Source organism: Thunnus thynnus, chromosome 1 (assembly GCF_963924715.1).
Source record: "Thunnus thynnus chromosome 1, fThuThy2.1, whole genome shotgun sequence".
NCBI lineage: Eukaryota > Metazoa > Chordata > Actinopteri > Scombriformes > Scombridae > Thunnus > Thunnus thynnus.
In genome coordinates this window covers 38,968,449-38,987,440 of record NC_089517.1, presented here as the reverse complement: position 1 = coordinate 38,987,440, position 18,992 = coordinate 38,968,449, and the positions used below count along the sequence as shown (strand labels likewise).

At 40.7% G+C, this 18,992-nt stretch overlaps 1 protein-coding gene across 5 annotated transcripts in view; it reads left to right on the top strand.

The window, feature by feature from the left end:
* cemip (cell migration inducing hyaluronidase 1) overlaps nucleotides 1-18,992 on the top strand; it is a 224,739-nt gene that overhangs the window by 180,065 nt on the left and 25,682 nt on the right. For all 5 annotated transcript variants that reach the window (XM_067597803.1, XM_067597786.1, XM_067597795.1 and 2 more), the window contains 5 exons: nucleotides 6,721-6,790; nucleotides 7,839-7,967; nucleotides 12,935-13,020; nucleotides 15,653-15,784; nucleotides 16,108-16,143. In XM_067597803.1, coding sequence (XP_067453904.1) covers nucleotides 6,721-6,790; nucleotides 7,839-7,967; nucleotides 12,935-13,020; nucleotides 15,653-15,784; nucleotides 16,108-16,143 — 453 coding nt within the window. The remainder of the gene's footprint in view (nucleotides 1-6,720; nucleotides 6,791-7,838; nucleotides 7,968-12,934; nucleotides 13,021-15,652; nucleotides 15,785-16,107; nucleotides 16,144-18,992) is intronic.

Sequence of the window (18,992 nt, the reverse complement as noted above, 5' to 3'; positions counted from 1 at the left end):
TTCTGACACTGACAGGAGCACCAACCCGTGGATACAAAGAGATCCATTTAGCAGCCTGCACAGTGGCTAGCAGCTAGTTAGCATGGCTAGCATCATCGCATAGCCATGTCATGCTGTGTGTAGCCCACAGACTGTATAACAATAAGGTGTAGCTGCAGTGTTTCCAGTTTAACAGCCCCATGCTGCACAGGTGACAGGTGTGTTTATGGTGTTTGTGTGCTCCAAAAGACGTCATGGGCATTGTTGTAAATGTTAAAATGTAATGTTTCAAGGCTGTGAGAGTCACGAATGAATACATCAAAACTATATTTCTGTTTTCTGTAATTTAATCAGTCATCTTAAATTCCAACTGAAATTAAAATGCATTTCTTGTCTGCTACAACATACATATCTGCTCTGTAAATGACTTTTCCTGTGTTCTCCTTTGAGAAAAAAAACAGAAACCAAAAGATGAATTCCACACATAAATGCATTAATTCAATGAAATACCATTCCATTATCTGTCTATGCAGCTGTAGTCCTTATTTCCATGCAGCAACTCAAATCTTGCATAAAGCGATAATGCATAACAAGGGTCACACTGAGCCTGATAGCATCCTGCTACACAAGAGCCACAGATGCTGGACAACCACCCACATTAGCTTTCCTGCTAAAGTCTCCTTCTTATCTAACTTACAAACATGAACACACATCTTGTCCTGCAGCTTACCTTGTTGAACAAGCCACCAAACAGATATTCACCGGGGAAAAGTGCACTGCTATTGTCAGTTAGCAAGCTACATAGCTAATTAGCTGCTAAGCTGCAGCACATTAAACAGCATGTAAACATATGTGTAAATGTCACTTTGGACCCATTAGATGCTGGTGGGGTTCTTACTCTTCAATACCACTGCTAACAACACAAAGTCTGCTCATGACTTGTAGCTTTACTTTCTGTAAACAAATTTACTGTCATTCGTTGTGGTGTAACATTGGCACCTCCGCAGCCTGCCATCTGCTGTCCCAACCAAACACACCTCTCCAGCCTCTTAGACAAAAAGGAGCATTTATGATATTTCCCCAAAAACTTTTTTCTTCCTTTTAATAATAAAAAACTATTAACAATACAATTTAACACACTGACTGATTATGTTTGACTACACAAAGGAAAGAGATGACTAAATGTGATTTCAGTTGGACTATAAGATCCACTTAGTGGTTTTTATTTTTCTCTTGTGGGAAAAGTTTTAAAGAATTACAGAAAATGTGTTTAGTTAGGTGCAATTAAGCAGTTTTAATATATTTTTGTCAGCTTTTTTCCTCTGCAACTTTATCATTGTATCCTGACCTGACATGTTTTCCCAACATACTTCCATGTAAATGATTAGTGGTGCCTGTACCAGCACGTTAGAGTCAATCCAGCTTGTGTGATCTTTACTCCATTTTTTTCATGTAGCAGTTCAGTTCAGCATCCATACATCATCACTGTCAACCCATCATGGTGGAAAGTAACTAAGTACATTTACTCAAATACTTGAGTACAATTTTGAGGTATTCGTACTTTACTTGAGTATATCCATTTGATGCTACTTTATACTTCCACTCCTCTACATTTCAGAGGGAAATATTGTACTTTATACTCCACTACATTTATTTAACAGCTTTAGTTACTCTTCAAATGAAGATTTGACACAATGGATAATATAACATCATTTGGTTACATTGTAACCTTGATTCTCTGAGTGAGGAGACTATCTCTCCACACAGTTACATATTCCACATGTGCAGGGATTGATCCCACTGGGACAGTTGACATGGATATCTCTTTAAAATACACCACTACGTGGCCCATGCACAGGTATATAAGGCCCAAGTGTGCATGTAATCACTGATTAACACTGATTGGAACGGTTCCCGAGTGGCCTTGCCCTGGAGAGATAGTCTCTTCACTCAGAGAACCAAGGTTAGAATGTAACCGAACATTCTCTATTGTATCGAGACTATATCTCCACACAGTTACATATTCCATATGCGAGGAGACCAAGGAGACAGAGCAGATGCAGCTCCTCAAGTACACCCCAAGATCCCTGATTCTGGTATTCGAATGAGACGTCCCCACCACCAGAGGACTGTGTCAAAACAAAAAACCCCTGTGAAACGCCGTATACAAATAGACACCTTACACATTAATTGACTAGTGACAGCACCAGATGCTGCGTATCACTGCCCAATGCTCAGGTGCTAAACGCAGCTGAAATCATGGCCAACCTGCAAGATGCAAAGGTTGGGTGTGAAAGGATAGAGGGCGCTCAGATGGCCTGCCCTCTGCTATGCCAACTGACAAGGATACAAGACATCTCCCTGGCCAGGCCAAGACAGTGCCACTGGCACAAGGGCAAAGTGAGAATGTCATCTAAGCTTAGACCTGCCCCACCGTGATGCATCCAGCCGACCCCTCCGATCGCCCTGACTCTAGGTAGGCTGTGGATGCTTAGGCTGATGAGGCTGTCCTGGCTCCACCTTAAAGCACCTGATGTTAACAACGACGACTCTACAGGTAACCTCAGTAGACACACCCTGTCCTCTGGCTGCAGCATGGACTGTGATAGCCACAGGTGGCACCGAACTCCCCAGAGTCCTGACATAGCCTTGCCAGCTGCCTCTGCCTGCTCCCTTTATCAAATTACGGAGAAGTGAGGAGACCTGTTGCTGCTCCGTCAGCAGGTCTTCACCACACTCCTCCCTCAGCTGCTGAGTCGCATGGTGTTAAGGGCCAATATGGCCCCTGTGTTAGCCACCTGTGTTTGGGCTGCCATAGTGCAATGCATTTTAGTCATCAAGTCGTCCATCATTTTGCAGTTCTTGCTTGGGCAACTACTCTTTTCCCAAGGACTGGCTTAGACGGAGACACCAAGGCTGCCAAAGCCTGGTCCACAGGTTGTAACAGTCCACAGCCTATTCCATTAAGTGGATATTTTGCTAATTTCGCTTTCCAAAGCTAAAGTTTGGATGTCTGCTCTCACGTTTCCTACTCTCAGAGTGGAGTCAGTCTCCGTGCATATGGAATATGCAACTGTGTTGAGAGATAGTCTCGATACGATAGAGAACAAGCTTTTAAAATACAACACATTGTTAAAGATGATCCCAGCGGTTTCCAACCTTTTTGTCTCTTGACGTCTTACAAAAAGCAGTGTGTAGTCGGGGTCACATTTCACATGTCTATGAGTTGTTAACAGCTCCACCAAATAGTGATTTTTCCCTCTAAACTTCTCACATGCTTTCATTTCAATAAATATTCAAATGATCCAATATTTCAGCAAAAATCAAAGATTAGAGAAAAAGTCCAAAAACTGAAAACAGATTTGTGTATCAGAACTTTGTTTTTTCTTCTTTCCTCTCCCATTAATCATCTCACGACCCCTCTGATTTATCTGGTGACCCTTTGGAGGGGCCCGACCCCTAGGTTGGGAACCACTGGACTAAACTAGCTAACTGTATATAAAGTAGTGTAAACTAGCTCCACCCCCAGCAGCTACAACAGTAACATGCTGCTCTAACACTGATGCTTCACTATTAATAATCTAATGATGTCATATATAATAATATATCAGTCAGAGGGACCAAACCACTACTTTTACTGCAATACTTTAACTAGATCAAGCTCATAATACTCATGTAGTAGAATTTTTAATGCAAGACTTTTACTTGTAATGGAGTATTTTTATATTGTTCTATGGGTACTTACTGGATCTGAATACTTCTTCCATTGCTGGTCTGCTGAGTCGACTCTGTGTTGTCTGGACCTTTCTCCCTCCCATCCTTTCTAACAGAAATCACATTAAGAAACCTGGAGAGGACTGAGCCTTGATTGAGACTGACTGAGACCTTGATTACACCAGAGCTAATTCCTTTCTCATCCAAACTGAGGTGCAACAGGGGGTGATGGGTAGAGGAGTGTATACCCTTGTTAAGGCTGCATAATTAAGAAGAGAGGTTAACAAATAGGCCAAGATGAAGGATGTAGCAGAGAGTAAAGCCACTTTGCCACAGTTTGTCACCTTTCTAATGATATTATTGGAATTTAAGATGTTTTTTTATGCTTACAAGTTGGATTGTGTCTTCGAATTATCTGCATCATTGCCTAAGGAATAATTTAATGTTCCCTGCCTCTGCATCAGTCAATGACTGATACAGTATAAGCCAACAGTGATTCAAGTTACACTATTTCCAGAGTTTGCTGTTATGAACACTAGGTGTAGTGTAGCCCTTTGCTGGAGTCAGTAGCTCTGTCTGTCCATCCTTCCTTCCAACACTTGACTCCAGAGCATGAAACTTTATTCTCCAAAGGATAAATTCCAATATTCTTAGGTGAGCTCTCCTGACCTTTCTAGCGCCATCATAATTCCAAAATTTACACTTGTACACAAGTAATTAAAAAATATTGTGAATTTTCCACACAATGCACAAGCAAACCAGGAAGAATTTGTGTAATAAAGGAATTGTGTATGCTCTGGATTGAACATCAACACATTATCCACTTCTCATAATACATCCAGAATTTAGCTCAACACTTTTGTATTGTGGGGTGTAATGAACGTTGTAGCATCTTGTGTCTGCTAGCAGGGCTGTACCCTGGATGTCCAAAGGATATCAATTTCCACTTGAAATAAGAGGAAGGTGCATTTCCATCCACTTGCTTTTATGCACATGTTCATTGTATGCATATAAATGCTTGAGGAAATATGTATTGCAAAAAAGCTTTCATGTTTGGCTGTTGATGTATCAGTGAAAGTAAAATGTGATAAGATGCCATGGAAACAGACTTGAGACTTAACAGACTACAGGAGTTTTGGCCAATTTATCCCTGATTCACTCCTGACAATCGGAGAAGAAATCTGGTCTGGGACCTTGGTTGGTACCGATGTTTGGCACAGATTATCTGGTAAAGTGAGGTGTTAACAGATCCAATCTTAAAAATTTGGATGATTATGTCACTACTTTCTGAGCGGGACCGCAGTAGCCAATGAGAAAGAGCTGATGGTGTTGCCAAGCAACCGTAAAAATTCTAGCCCTTTGGGCTAACGTTGGCTAGCATATGACTGTTGACAGATATTAAAACTGACAGTTAAAATCTCATCTGCAGTTCTCATTGAAGAACAGACAACCTGGGTTGACGTGTCTCCCCAACTATTTTTTCATCCAGACTCATTTGCCTTCTGATTTTATTTTTTTCTCACTGCAAAGCATTTCGTTTACATCTGCTGTGAAATCATGTGAGATCACGTGAGGCGGTGCATCGCTCCCTCAGGCACGATAATCTTAATAATATCCTGTAGTGTGTGATGTGCCATTATTTTCAAATCCTATAATGTGTGCATGTTTGAGATTAGAGAGAAGAACATCTGTGAAGTTTCTCCTTATGTTTGTGATGCAACCTGATTTCAAAATCGGTCAGGATTTAAAACTCCTGCAGTCTGAGCCCGGCTTTAGAGAATAAGTCATGAGGCATATGAAGTGTGTGACTTAAACTCCACTGAAGAGAAGAAAACATCAGATCTGTGTGTAATGTTGCTCAAATTAATACATGAAATAAACAGAAATGTCGTATTTCCGTCATGTATTGTACATCGCTTTTCACCATCTGAGCTTTGACTGCCGCTCTTTTACTGATGTCATCTCATTGTGTCCACTTCTTCTGCAATGGCTTAATATTTGCATAACAGTAGAGGATGAAAACGCACATTCATTTGCATTTTCTTTTGCTGATTTTCTGGAAATATTTTGTCTAACTACTATTCACAAGGCCAAGAGAGAACTTCTGTGCTGATGACAATATGGGAGACAAGGCGTTTTACATTCAGTAACTTGTCGAGAACGTTTAACTTCTTAAATGCTTCTGGTGGATATTATAACAGAGATGTGATAGAGCTGTGGTGTTATTAGAACTTTAACCCTCTGGGTTCTCATCAGTCACAGGCAAAAGCACAAATCTGTAACTTTTGTTAATATTTCTGTAAAGGATTTATTGTATAAAGACTTGTAATCAATCAGGGAACCACTCTGTTATTTATGGGCATGAATCAAAATCAATGTTTGCTTATGTTGTGTTAGATCAATATTTTATGGCCTTATTTATATATTATTGAGCACACAAACAACTCTCTTGTTTTTGTGAATTACATCGCTGGCAGCATATTGACTTTCTCTTGACCAATCAAAAGCCATAAAAATCTAGAATGGACATTGCATAGTTGTGCTGTGCAATAGAGACTTGTTTTTTGTTTGTTTATTTTAATAACTAGATGCCTTTAAACTTGAAAGATACTGGACACTTGCAAAATGTTTTTTCCTATGTGTTGGAAAATCTTGATAAATGCATTACAATACAACCTTTCATTTTCTTTTCCTTTTGTATTTGGGTTTAATATGTATAATATCATGTGACATCACTGCAGTAGACATATTCAGATAACGCTGGTTTTGCTTAAAGAAATGACTTGCTTGCACCTTACAGGACTTAATTTATACAAATGTACTGATATACAAAAAATGATTCTATTAAATGACCCTCAGCCTATTTGTTTATCCACACAAGTCATTTTCTCTCCCTCGGTGACCGTTGTCTTGTGAGTCAGTGATCACACTGTTTTTATTTACCATCACCTCACTATTTGTGTGAAATCCAATAACCAAACTCTTTTCTCTTTTTCCTTTTCCCCACTCTGACACTCTCCCTCTTAGTGCAACTTCAACTTTCTGGATCGCCAATCCCAATAACAACCTCATCAACTGTGCAGCTGCAGGCTCAGAGGTGAGTCTCTCACTTCTGCCTTCACTTTCTTCTTCCACAACCCCTCCATCTCTCTCCCCCCTCCATACCACTCCCCACCCGCCTCCCCCCGTCTCTCCAGGTGGAGGTCTGTCTCATTACCACGTTGCCAGGTCAGATTAATGGCTGTATACTCCTATTAACTTCAGAATCAAGCAGACAACAGACAGAGGCACTGCTGCAGTTTCACTATGATAGAGTGCCAATTATGATCATACTTCTGGGATTTCACAAGGATACGTCGGGCGGAATGGAGTCTCATTTATCCTCGCCAATGTAATAACTTTTCTCATTTGCATACCTGTGAAGAACAACACAGAAACAGACAGGCTGACAGAGTGGCAAAGCCAAGACGATCTTTTGTGTGTTTGGAGTGTGCACATGTTTATGTATGAAGAAAAAGACCTCTACATGTATTTACACATGTCCACAGATTCTTTGTTGTTCTACATGTGTGATAGCTCAAGTCCTCCTCCATTCAAAAATATGTTTTTCTTCTTGTTCCTTCAGCTGGATGTTGTTCTCTTCACTTTGCGGATGATGTATGTGCAGAGTTTGTTTTCACGTTCATCAGCTGAAGGTGGAAAGTTTCTCTGTGCTCATTGAAAATCTGATTGTAAGATGTGGGTCTATGAGCATCATTTGTGACATCACAACTAGTTTTGAAGCCAATCCTGGTCCAATATTTAATTTACACAAGTGTGATGTGAAAACTCGAAGCCTCCAGTGCACAAACACTGAGAATGGACTTTACAGTGAAGGATCTTGTGTCCAGCTGATAAACTTCTGAAATGGAATATATTTGCATATTTATAGATTCTGGAATTTTAATGGAGAAGGTTTTTAAAGATGTAATTATACTTTTTTGTGGAAAAACCATATAAGATAGACATTATTGTTCCAGAGTATTTCCATATGTCTTAAAACATGTCTGGAGGGGACCAATAAATCTTTATAACCTATATCTTGACAGCCTCTTTGTGTGTGTGTGTGTGCGTGTGTGTGTGTGTGTGTGTGTGTGATCCCTCAGGAAACAGGTTTCTGGTTCATCTTCCACCATGTGCCCACTGGACCCTCAGAGGGGCTGTACTCTCCCGGACACACTGAACACATACCTATGGGCCACTTCAGCAACAACAGAGCTCATTCCAACTACAGGGTGAGTCTATGGACAGACTGGCTCTCTCATGTTGACTCATCCATTCACAACAACCTCCTCCTTACATGGACATTGTCACTTTATAATAACATCACCTGATTTCCTCCTTTGCTTCCGTCACATTTGACTGCTAGAAGGCTCTGACACTTGAACATATTGACACTAGAATATACTGCATGTCGTCTTGTAGCACACATGAACAACTGATCCTGTCATTGTTCTTTGGAAGAAGTCTCACTTAAAAGCACCCCATAAACATAAGCAGGTTATAGTAATAATAATAATAATAATAATAAACTGAATTCAGGCTATATGCCACTTTTTAAAACAGTGGTGCAAAGTGCTTTACAAAGGCAAAAAAACTAAAACAAATCAGCACCAAATTAAATAAAACCCAACAAATAAAAGAACAGAGAAAAAAAATGAATAGAATTCTCAAAATACATTAAAATAACAGAAAAACTGTAAAATAAACAAATGAAACACATAAAACATTGTGGAACTGGAAACATCAAACTTTAAAAATAGTCTTGAGCCTGGAGACAGAAGGGCTGTTAAAAGCTTAGCACAGTTGTTGAGTTTTTCTGAATACATCAGATTGTTGGTGTCTCTTGATTTTACACATCCATTTATTTTCTCTTGCGTTTTGATTTATTTGGGGGGTTTAATGGTTTAAATCAACAGGCAGACTGTTTGTAACCATGCCCCAAACATAATATGGCACAATTATTAGGGCTCTTCAAAGTCACTGGCGCTGCTCAACCCTCTGCACACTCTGCACTAAACAAATGCATTCCTGCATCACTGCTCTCACTCTAGGTAGCTTCTTTTTCAGAGGTAACATTTTGCTTTTGTTTTTTACAATAGTTATGGTAATTATGTTAAAATTTTTGCTGTGTGCCATCAGAATATTTCACCTCGGCATATAGTAAAACAGGCGTGCTGGCACATCTGTCTCTGTGAGAGTCCCAAATTTATGGACGTGCAATATTAAATTACTTTTGGCTGGAAAAGTTTCTGAAACAGTATTTAGACTGTGGCACACCAAACTTAGTTAGTAAGAATGACAGTAAGTGTCAGGGTACCTGGCTTTGCATAACTAGATGTCAGTGTGTGTTTTTATAAAAATTAGCAGCTAATACAGCATATTGATACATTTGGATCTCATAGAGGTGGGGGCAGTGAGATTACAGAGTGTCAGATACGACCTGCTGAAAACAGAGAGAGGAAAAGCTTTAGATGAATGCTGAGAACAACAAAATAGAGGACAGACAACAGAAACGGAGGAAAGTGAGCCGAGGGAGAAGGATGAGACGGAGAGAGCAGGAGAGAGTTTGGAGGCGCCTGCGGCATCGAGCACAGCACAGCTCGAGCAGAGAGAGATTTATGAGACGCTGGTGAAGAGGAAGTGTTATTGTTATCTCCCTCCTTTGTCTGCCCCCAACAGTGATCTCTTTTCTTTCCCGTCTCACTCCCTCTCTCCCTTTTTCACTTTTAATTTGGATCATCCTAATGGGAGCATAACTCATGCCAGGCTGCCACCCCAGGATGTTTGTGTGAGACGAGGTTGCGTCAGGGCTGCAGGTTGGGGTTTTTCGGAGCAGCAACACCGCGGTGGGGTCTTTTTTTGAAGCGAGCTACTGGCTGAGGATGGCTTTGATCATTACTTCTATTTTTATTTTATATAAGGAAAAGTTATTGTGCTCCAACACCTCTCTGAAACAGCTTGTGTACTTTGATGGAAGTTGTATTGAACATCTCTGGTTATAGGATTCACAGCTCCACTAAGTGATATCTGAAACAAAATTGACATTCATCTGTAATTTAAAGTCAGTGATGTATCATTTACCTCTAAATGGGGAGTGTCCCTACCTTAGAGCTCTGTTCTGCGTAATGTGAAAGGGTTGCTAGTACCAACCAACACTGCAGCTCTTTAGAAGCATTCAGTCCCTTTGAGCTCAGTATTTGACTCCTGGTATACCACATAATTGCAACGTTCATGGTTTGGTTGTGGCCACAGGCTATTGTTGTGTGTATGTTGTTGTTATACCCCTCTCTCTATTCCTGGTTCCTGTCTCTCTCTGCCCTTTCATAGTGTCATAGTATTAGCTGTTACTGGTGAGTGGGGCCATTTTCGGTCAACGGTAGTGTTCAAGGAGTTATTTCAAACCCAGCTGAAGTGTCCGCTAACGGGTAGAGTTGGTGTTAAAGCCCCAATCCACTGAGAGGATATATCTATGTCTACTCATGCTGCGTTAGCCGTGCCTGTGTAGCAGCCTTGTGTACAGACATACAGACGTACTCCTACAGTTACTACGTCCAGCCCCTCACCGGCACTTTTCAAAGAAGTGACTAACATTGACACTGAACTTCACTGAAAAAATGACAGTTTAACATAACAATGATTGGTGATGGATGCTTGTTCACTACTCATGTAAGCTACATTTTTACTGAAAGAAGTCCACATTTACCTACAAAATAGGTGCCACATTAAACAGTGGCTACTAGTGTTACTTTATTTTTAAAATATCATCCATGTTGCTTTTACACCTACAAACAAGGCTTATTTTAAACTGTATATTTTTTAAGGGAGTTCAGCATGAGCGTTGTTAAGTTCAGAGTCTCAGAGGCTGTTCAGTTTCAGCACCTTCAGTGGACACACCCCCACCTTTCAGAGCTCAGAACAATGTTTGTTTTTTCATGATTTTGAAATCTAGTTTTATATATTCTGCGATTTTTGTAGTCAGTCAAATTTGGCTGAGTGGTTAATAACACATTTTTCTGTGGTGTGAAAAACTCAGAACACATATTTATTATTGCTTTACACAGACTTTAATAGAAATAAAACTCATTTAGTTCATTTTCGCGTATCAGTGTCCACGTTCATCAAATAAAATCAACAATCATTTGTAAAATACTAAGCGTGTTATCAATTCTTGGTCAGACGACAGACATGACAATTATAGACTGAAAGTGTCTGCTCTGTGACCATCTGCAGCAGCAGCAGAGTCTCAGCACAGACTAGTGGAGTGAGATGTCTGTCCTCCTGCTCTCTGCTGTAAACACACGCAGCTGTTAGTGAGAAGCCGTTCTCAGATGTTCCTGGGTCTCTGTGCTTATTTTCAGCAGAAAATTAGCTGCAGCCTCACCGTCACACACACGCTCTCGCTCTCGCTCTCTCTCTCTCTCCCTTGACTGCACACTCGCTACACGCTATTCCTTAAAGTAACTACACTACTTGTATAACACATTTTAGTTTAGAAAACATCTTAAAATACATTTTTTTTAAAAATCCCGATGCTTAGGCCTGGCAGGGGTTCAGAGCAGGCCCAGCATGCTGCCAGGCTTGCAAGCCACTGGTGAAAACTCTTCAGCTTGAAAAGTTCTTGCCAGCGTTGATGCTGCTACTTTGGTAATGCAGGCGGACGTTTGCTAACATCCTAAAGCTACATAACTGTTCTATTCTGGGTACATAAACCTTCCTGAACTTAAAAATATTCATTTGGACAACTGCGTTGCCTTACGCTTAACTTTGTGTTTCCGTCTCTCATGTAACTTCACTGTCACACAAAAAGGTAGGAAATCTGTGTGTCCGTCTCTCAGGCTATGTGAAACCTCACTGTTGAAAATATTCCTGCACAAATTTTAATCACACATACACAAAATATTTCTACAGCTGCAAAACTTTATTACACATTCACCAACCATTTCACAAGCTCAAGATATTAATGACCTTTATTTGATTCCGTAGGAAATAAGACTAGAATTATGGCTTCAGCTCAGCTAAAAGATCAGGAATTACAAATTCTAATAACTGCACTGGAGTGCAGGAGATTTAGAAGCTTGTGTCATATTCATTCATATTCATTTCACATTTTTACCACACACCAAGATTTTGTTGCAGCCAAACACAATCTGACTCCTCAGTTAAAGGTAGAGTCAGTCATTCTGGAGAAAGATTGTTGATATTTGAGCTAAACACCCAAACAAATACACTCGTCCCCTCATGCTCCTTCAGAAGCTCTGCCCCCCAAATTCATGGACACACATTGCTAAGGCAACGACCAAAAGAGAAATATGGTGGAATCCAGGGTGATGTGTCACTGTAGAGTCACTTCTGTGCCTCTGACACTTTATCAGGAGTGGAAAAAAAAATTGTCTCACGTGAGCACGACAGACCATCCACACTCCCCGCCTCTCACTCGACCTGCGTTCAGCATCTCTGTCCACAGAAGCAGCCGTCTGTCAGCTGAGATGACAGCAGCCAGACAAACTTCCTTCACCAGGCTGACTGACAGCAGAAATTTACTGAACCAAAATGGTTTGCATGTCAGCTGAAGAGGAAGAAATCAACACTGTTTGTTTTTATTGATTCATTGATACAGTTAATAAGGTCAAACACATAGACAGCGAGACTGTCCTGAGACACTGACCTGAGACTGTCTCAGGTTCAGTGTGAATTGATAAATTTAATAAAATGGAAGTGTGTCTGTTCCATGAAGAAAACACGTGGCCAATTCTATGTGAATTGACAGCCTCTCTCTCTCCAGTTCACCAGCCCTCCCCCACCATTCAACAGGTGCTGGAGATGGGAGACTGTCACGTCCTCACACAGACAGCTGCTCTGATAACTTCTCCCTGGCCTGTACACTAGCACGAATGCCCCCTGCTGGAGTAATGTTGTGTGGCTCGGTCACAGCCACTGTGTTTACATGCCCATTAACAGAGCCAGTGCTGTCCATGGACACTGGATTTTTTTCAGCGTGCAGCACCGTGAGGAGATATTCGCTGAATTTGACAAAATGTGTATTGGATTAGAATCACTGACTTTATCTTTAATCAACCCGCACAAGTGTCTAACACAAGGACAGATCTAAGAGTGCTACATTCTGACATTGCTTTATTCTCTCTTATTGTAATCAATGTCTTATACACTTGATATGTAGTTTATCCTCTTTCTGTTTCAGGCTGGAATAATCCTTGATAATGGAGTAAAGACCACCCAGGCAAACGACAAGGACAAGAGACCCTTCCTGTCTCTGGTTGGAGCCAGGTCAGACTCTCCTCATTCTGTAACAAATAAACATGCTGAATTACAAGCTGAAGTCATCACAGCCAGTATAACTCAGCATGATGGATTTGTAATCTCTAATCGTGATGTTTTCCTGTCGATGTTTTGTTACTGACAAACGTTAGGATTTAGTGTAATGCAGAACAACATCAGGGAATGTGACTTTAAATCTTACTCAAGTAGAAGTGAGATTATTTGCACTGAAATCAACTCAAGTAAAAGTACAAAAGTAAGTTACCAGTAAAACCCATGTTGTCAGTATGAAAGGACCAGTGTGTCATCCTGACCTCACCATTCCAACCACTCCCTCTTCAATTCAGTGATGCTCTTTCTCACAAAGCTTTCTCACAGATTGCCTCACAGGAAAAAGGTCAAAGATAGATAGACAGATTCATTTGATAAAGGCAAATATGAGACTGCAAAAACCCAGTTGTGCCATGCATTCTAAAATGCAGCAATAGCCATTCTAAAGGCCCTTTCACACATGCAGTCTATCCCTGAAATGTTCAGGAACATTTCTTGCATGGGGTCATGTGTAAATGGGAGCAGGGATCGATATTGAGGGAAATCTGTCTGCTTTCATGCAGAGCGAGCAAACCAATTACAAGACTGAATAGAGGCTGAATAGAAGAGGCATGGCTATTTTCTGAATGTTTAAACATTTTAAATAAAATGTTCACTCTTTTGTAAATGTTCATTCACATAACTTTAACTGTATTCCTTTCATAAAGTCATATCGATTATTCAAAGCTCTGTCAGACGCCGAGCCATGCTCAAGCTGATTATTCAAAATCTTCAGTCTGACAGAGCTTTGAATAATCAATATGGCTTTATGAAAGGAATACAGTTAGTTACGTGAATAAACTTTTACAAAAGAGTGTTCACATTTTATTTAAAATATTTAAACACAACACAAAACATAGCAATGTCGAAGCAATGGATGCCTTTTAAAAGTCTGTGTGTCTGTGCTTGGAGGGACAATATCACAACATTATGTTCCATTTAACATTATTATCTAATCTTTAATATCACAATCCAGATCATATCCATGATGTTAACTACTCTTATGGAGCACAGAGCAAAGTTTGGGTGAGCAGGCATGTGGAGCACCGAGATGCGGGTGTTAGATCTGTGGAAAAGAGAACAAAGTTTGTAATCTAGGATTTCAAATTCACTTGTCACATGTGCAGATTAACGGGACTCAGTGGGTGGACATGCTGCTCCACTAGAAACATCTCTAATGTCGCTACAGCAGGAGCATCTATTCACTGACAGATAGCCTAAACCGTACACACATTGCACTGACGTTCACTGCCAACATTATACAGCCACCGTCACACAACCGCTGGCTTTCTCTCCACCGCACACTTGAGCAGACAACCTGATCAGACCATGATCTAAGTATGGAACTGCAGCATTGACTGGGAGGAGGTCAAAGTTCATCAACCCTGTGTCATGTGACACAAGAGACCATCTTTGAACAGAGGCAGAGGTTACCCCCTCCCCTCTATACAACCACATGTAATCCTGTGACTTACATCACAACTGAGCAAACTCCATTCACTGATGAAGTCTGTGAGATAAGGTTGAAAGCTTTGAAAAAAAGTAGGTGGCCCTTCAATATCATTTTGTCAATTTTATTACAAAATAAAATGTTTTGTGTCGGGAAGATTTTACTAATGGATTACCTTCATACTTTCAAAATTCATAATAAACAGATTAATAACTGACCTGATTATTCAAGGTCTGACTCTCAAAAGTTTCACAGGTGTCACTTTTATATAACAGCAGTCTATGGAGGAAATGCTTCTTGGGCCCAGGGATCGGGTTTGATGGCATTTTATCAAATTTAAATATAGTATCAAGTCCACTTATTGAACCTGAATCCTTTCATCCCCCTTATCAAATCTTATTAGGTTTACTTTTCATCGTGTGCAAATAACTAAAGGCTAAAATTATTGCAACTCTCTCTAATCAGCATTTGTTGTCTGAGAAAGCAGAAACATTACACTTTTTAGTTGCAGCCTAAATAATGTTCACAACCTGTACCTACAACCTGAAAATGCATAATATGGTATATAATAGTAAATGATAATAATAATAATAGTAATAATTATAGCAGTCGTACAGTGCTGTTAGAGTGATGTGTCTTTTTACTCACATATAATCTTTTAGCTGCAGAGAGCACACAAAAACTTTTCATTTCTATCATAACTCTATTCTTAATAAGACTGCAGGGGATTTTCTTTGTTTCAGTACTGCCCCACAGGGGCAAATTGGCAGGACTGGCTGACTCACTGTGCAGTATCCAATGCTCTTAATGCATCCATTAAAAAGATACACAGGTTCCTCTTCTGTTGTACACCTAAGTAGCCTCTCAAGATTTGTTTGCTGCCAGTCATTTTGAAAGAACTCTGTATATCTCTAAAACATGGCTGTTGTTACCACCAGTAACCACAGATTCACCAAACCAATCAGGACTGAAGTCTTAAAGATTATAACTTTAAGTGAGACTTGAACATACAGAACATAAATAAATATCATTAAATTCCAACGCTGTCTTTTTCAACTCCATGTTTCTCTGTGGTGCTGTGGTTACTGTTTGGATACTTAGGTATGGCCCCCACCAGGATGCTGACCCCTTCAAACCCAGAGTCCCTGCTCTCATCCACCACTTTGTAGCCTACAAGAACCAGGACCACGGAGCCTGGCTGAGAGGAGGGGATGTCTGGCTGGATGACTGCCAGTGAGTACTGCATGTATGGATGCGGCTGAAACTGAGCAGTACTTTAGCCAAATAAAAGAGTGGGCACATGTTTGTCTGAGTGTGAAGTTTGCTAAATTTAAGTGTGACTGTGGTTGAAAATCATCATTTTGAGTTTCATGTACAGTAGTGCAGGTTGTTTTTCTGCATGTTTGATGACAGAGATGACAGTGAGAAATTCATCCCTATGTAATAATAACTTTTACTTCCTTCTTCTGTGTGTGTGTGTGTGTGTGTGTGTATGTGTATTCTCTGGAGACCTCAGACTGTGCTCATAGCAATAATATTCTCTCTTTCTTGTTTAGATTTGCAGATAATGGTATTGGCCTCACTCTAGCGAGGTAAGACCCCCCTGCTATTAAATCACTGTTCATATTTCTGTGTTCTGTGGATAAAAGTAAAGGGCTGCTGTTTGCATTTACTGGTGGTGATGCAGGAACGACCTCCCCACTCCCCCACCCCCCCTTTCTTCCTCTGTCTGTGTGAGTAATTGGAAAACACCTTATATGGAATCTGCTTAGGATGCACTGGGAAACGGAGTGCTTTGATGCAGTGTGAAAAGTAATTTAGGGGTGCAATGGTCACAGAGGTGGGAATTGGTGTGAAGTTTTCAACTGACTTTACAAAGCAAGATGTATACTCTTGATGGTACAACCACACAGAAATCCTGGAGGTGTAAGGTGTGCATAGGTAAAGCAGACCTGAGAGGCATGCACACACATGCTTAAAAGGTGATACACATTTAGTAATATACCATAAAGTCCCAGGACTCAAAAGACATGAACATGCAACAGAGGCCGAGACATCCTGACTTTTAGTCTCTAGTATGGGTCAAGCACTTCCCATAATGCAACTACATAGTGTTATGGAATTTTCCATCTTTAGGGGTTACAAATTGGGTTACACTGGGTCAAGTCTGGGCCTTGAGGTCACACTGTAATTCTTAAGCAGGAAGGGGACATTTTCTCTTCTCCTTGAGACTCCAGCTGTCTGTGATGTTTCGGGGAAAGCAGAAACCTCTCTGATAGAGGGTAAATCAGCATTGCCATGGTCACCAAGGTCGGAGGAGGCATTCCTAGACAACACAGATAGGTGGATGTGTAGTTCTATTGACACAGTCAGACATTCAAACCAAAACTGCTGCAGTTCCATGCAACGTGACATAAACTGTCACGAGTAAAATGTAGTTCCTTGTTTAGAAACTAGTGAACCAATTAGACTAATTTTTCATATAAGCTGATAAAGACTAGGATTCAGACCTTCAGGGGCCGTAACAGAAAGAGACAGCATTGGAGCAGAACACTCTGGTGCCCCAATAAACCTTTTCAGCTTTAAGACATCAAAGGCGTCATGTCCACTTTTCCTCCCCCAAGGTGCTGACCATCACTCCAAACATCCACAGCTACATAGCACCTCTTCATAAGAGCCTCCCTGCCGGGTAACGCCCACATCTTTCAAAGTCTGTTTTCACAGGCTGAGTAGTACTGACCACAACATGTAAACTGATCTTGATGTGTAAAACTGGTGGAGTTTCTGTTTAAATACCAGGATTATTTGTTTTTTAATTGCTGGGGAAAGGCTGAGAAGGTTGAGTGTTGGTTTCACCTGTTCCATCTAGTTGAATAATAACGGTGAGATGCAAATGAATGAAGGAAAGACTAGCTGAATGCTTCTTCAAGGTTCTGTGTGTATTTTGGCATTGCTGATTATGAATGCCAGGTAAATGTCAGCAGGGGATGCTGAATGTTAGTAAGTACATAAAGTAGGTAAATAAATGATACAGGAGGGACACAGGAGCTGAATGATGGTACTGTGGTACTTAGTCTTCTTTGGATTCTTGACCTGTTGGTTCAAACAAACTTCAAGGGGATTACACAGCTGCATAATCAGATGAAAATGATTGCTGTGTAGGAACGAGCTCAGGTTTATAGACAGGTTTTAAACATGATTAGCTACTATGCCGCTAAACTGGATGGTAGATGGGCTTACTGTACCTTATAAGCTCCGCCCCACACAGCTGATTTAGAATAATGCTGTACACTCATTATTCAAATTGGTTCCAGCTTGCAGGTTTCTGATTTTCCAGTTCAGTGACCATAGCACTAACTGCTGAGGAAAGAATTTAGAAATACCACCATGCAGTATGATTTCTTTTAGTCGACTTTTTACTTTTAATATGAATGTACATCATATCAGAGAGCATTTTGCCCCTACAAGAATAACTCCATACATTCTACTGCAGTGTCAATGATATTTTTTCTGTAAGTAATGGTCATTCATTAGGTCATGTCAAGTGTCTCACCTGTCTACATTACTGACAAACTGATCTCAGGTCTGCAGATACTGGACTTCATACATAGTTTTTGTGAACTGACCAAACTGCAGTTTGTCAAAAATGAACTGAGGCAGATGGGACACCTTTTAGATGTAATTCAATTTTCAATTCAATTTTATTTATATAGCACCAAATCACAGCAGAAGTTATTTCAGGGCACTTTTCACATAGAGCAGGTCATGTTCACAGAGACACAACATTCCCCCATGAGCAAACACTTGGTGACAGCGGCAGGAAAAACTTCCCTTTAACAGGAAGATACCTCACGCAGAACTGGGCTCTAGGTGGGCGGCCATCTGCTTTGACCGGTTGGGTTGAGAGAGAAAGAGGGAGGGGGAGAGAGAGAGAGACACAGAGAAGCATAACAACAACAACAACAATAATAATAATAGAAATATGACTAATAATAATATAGCAGGCATGGGTGTTCAGCAGGACCATGGCAGCACGGGGTCCACAACCATGACCTACGGAGGCTCAAGATCCATAACCAGACGGTCCATGACCATGATCCATAGGAACCTGTGAGACGAGAAAGCACAAAAACTCCACAGAAGAAGCCAAGTTAGAAACTTGCATTAATGGTACATGAATGCGTACAGATGTAGAGGGGGAGGAGGAGAGAGGAGCTCAGTGCATCATGGGAAGGCCTATAGCAGCATAACTAAGGGCTGGTCCAAGGCTTTATCAAAAAGGAAAGTTTTAAGCCTACTCTTAAACGTAGAGAGGGTGTCTGCCCCCCGGACCGAATCTGGAAGATGGTTCCACAAGAGAGGAGCCTGATAGTTGAAGGCTCTGCCTCCCATTCTACTTTTGAAGACTGTAGGAACCACAAGTGAACCTGCACTCTGGGAG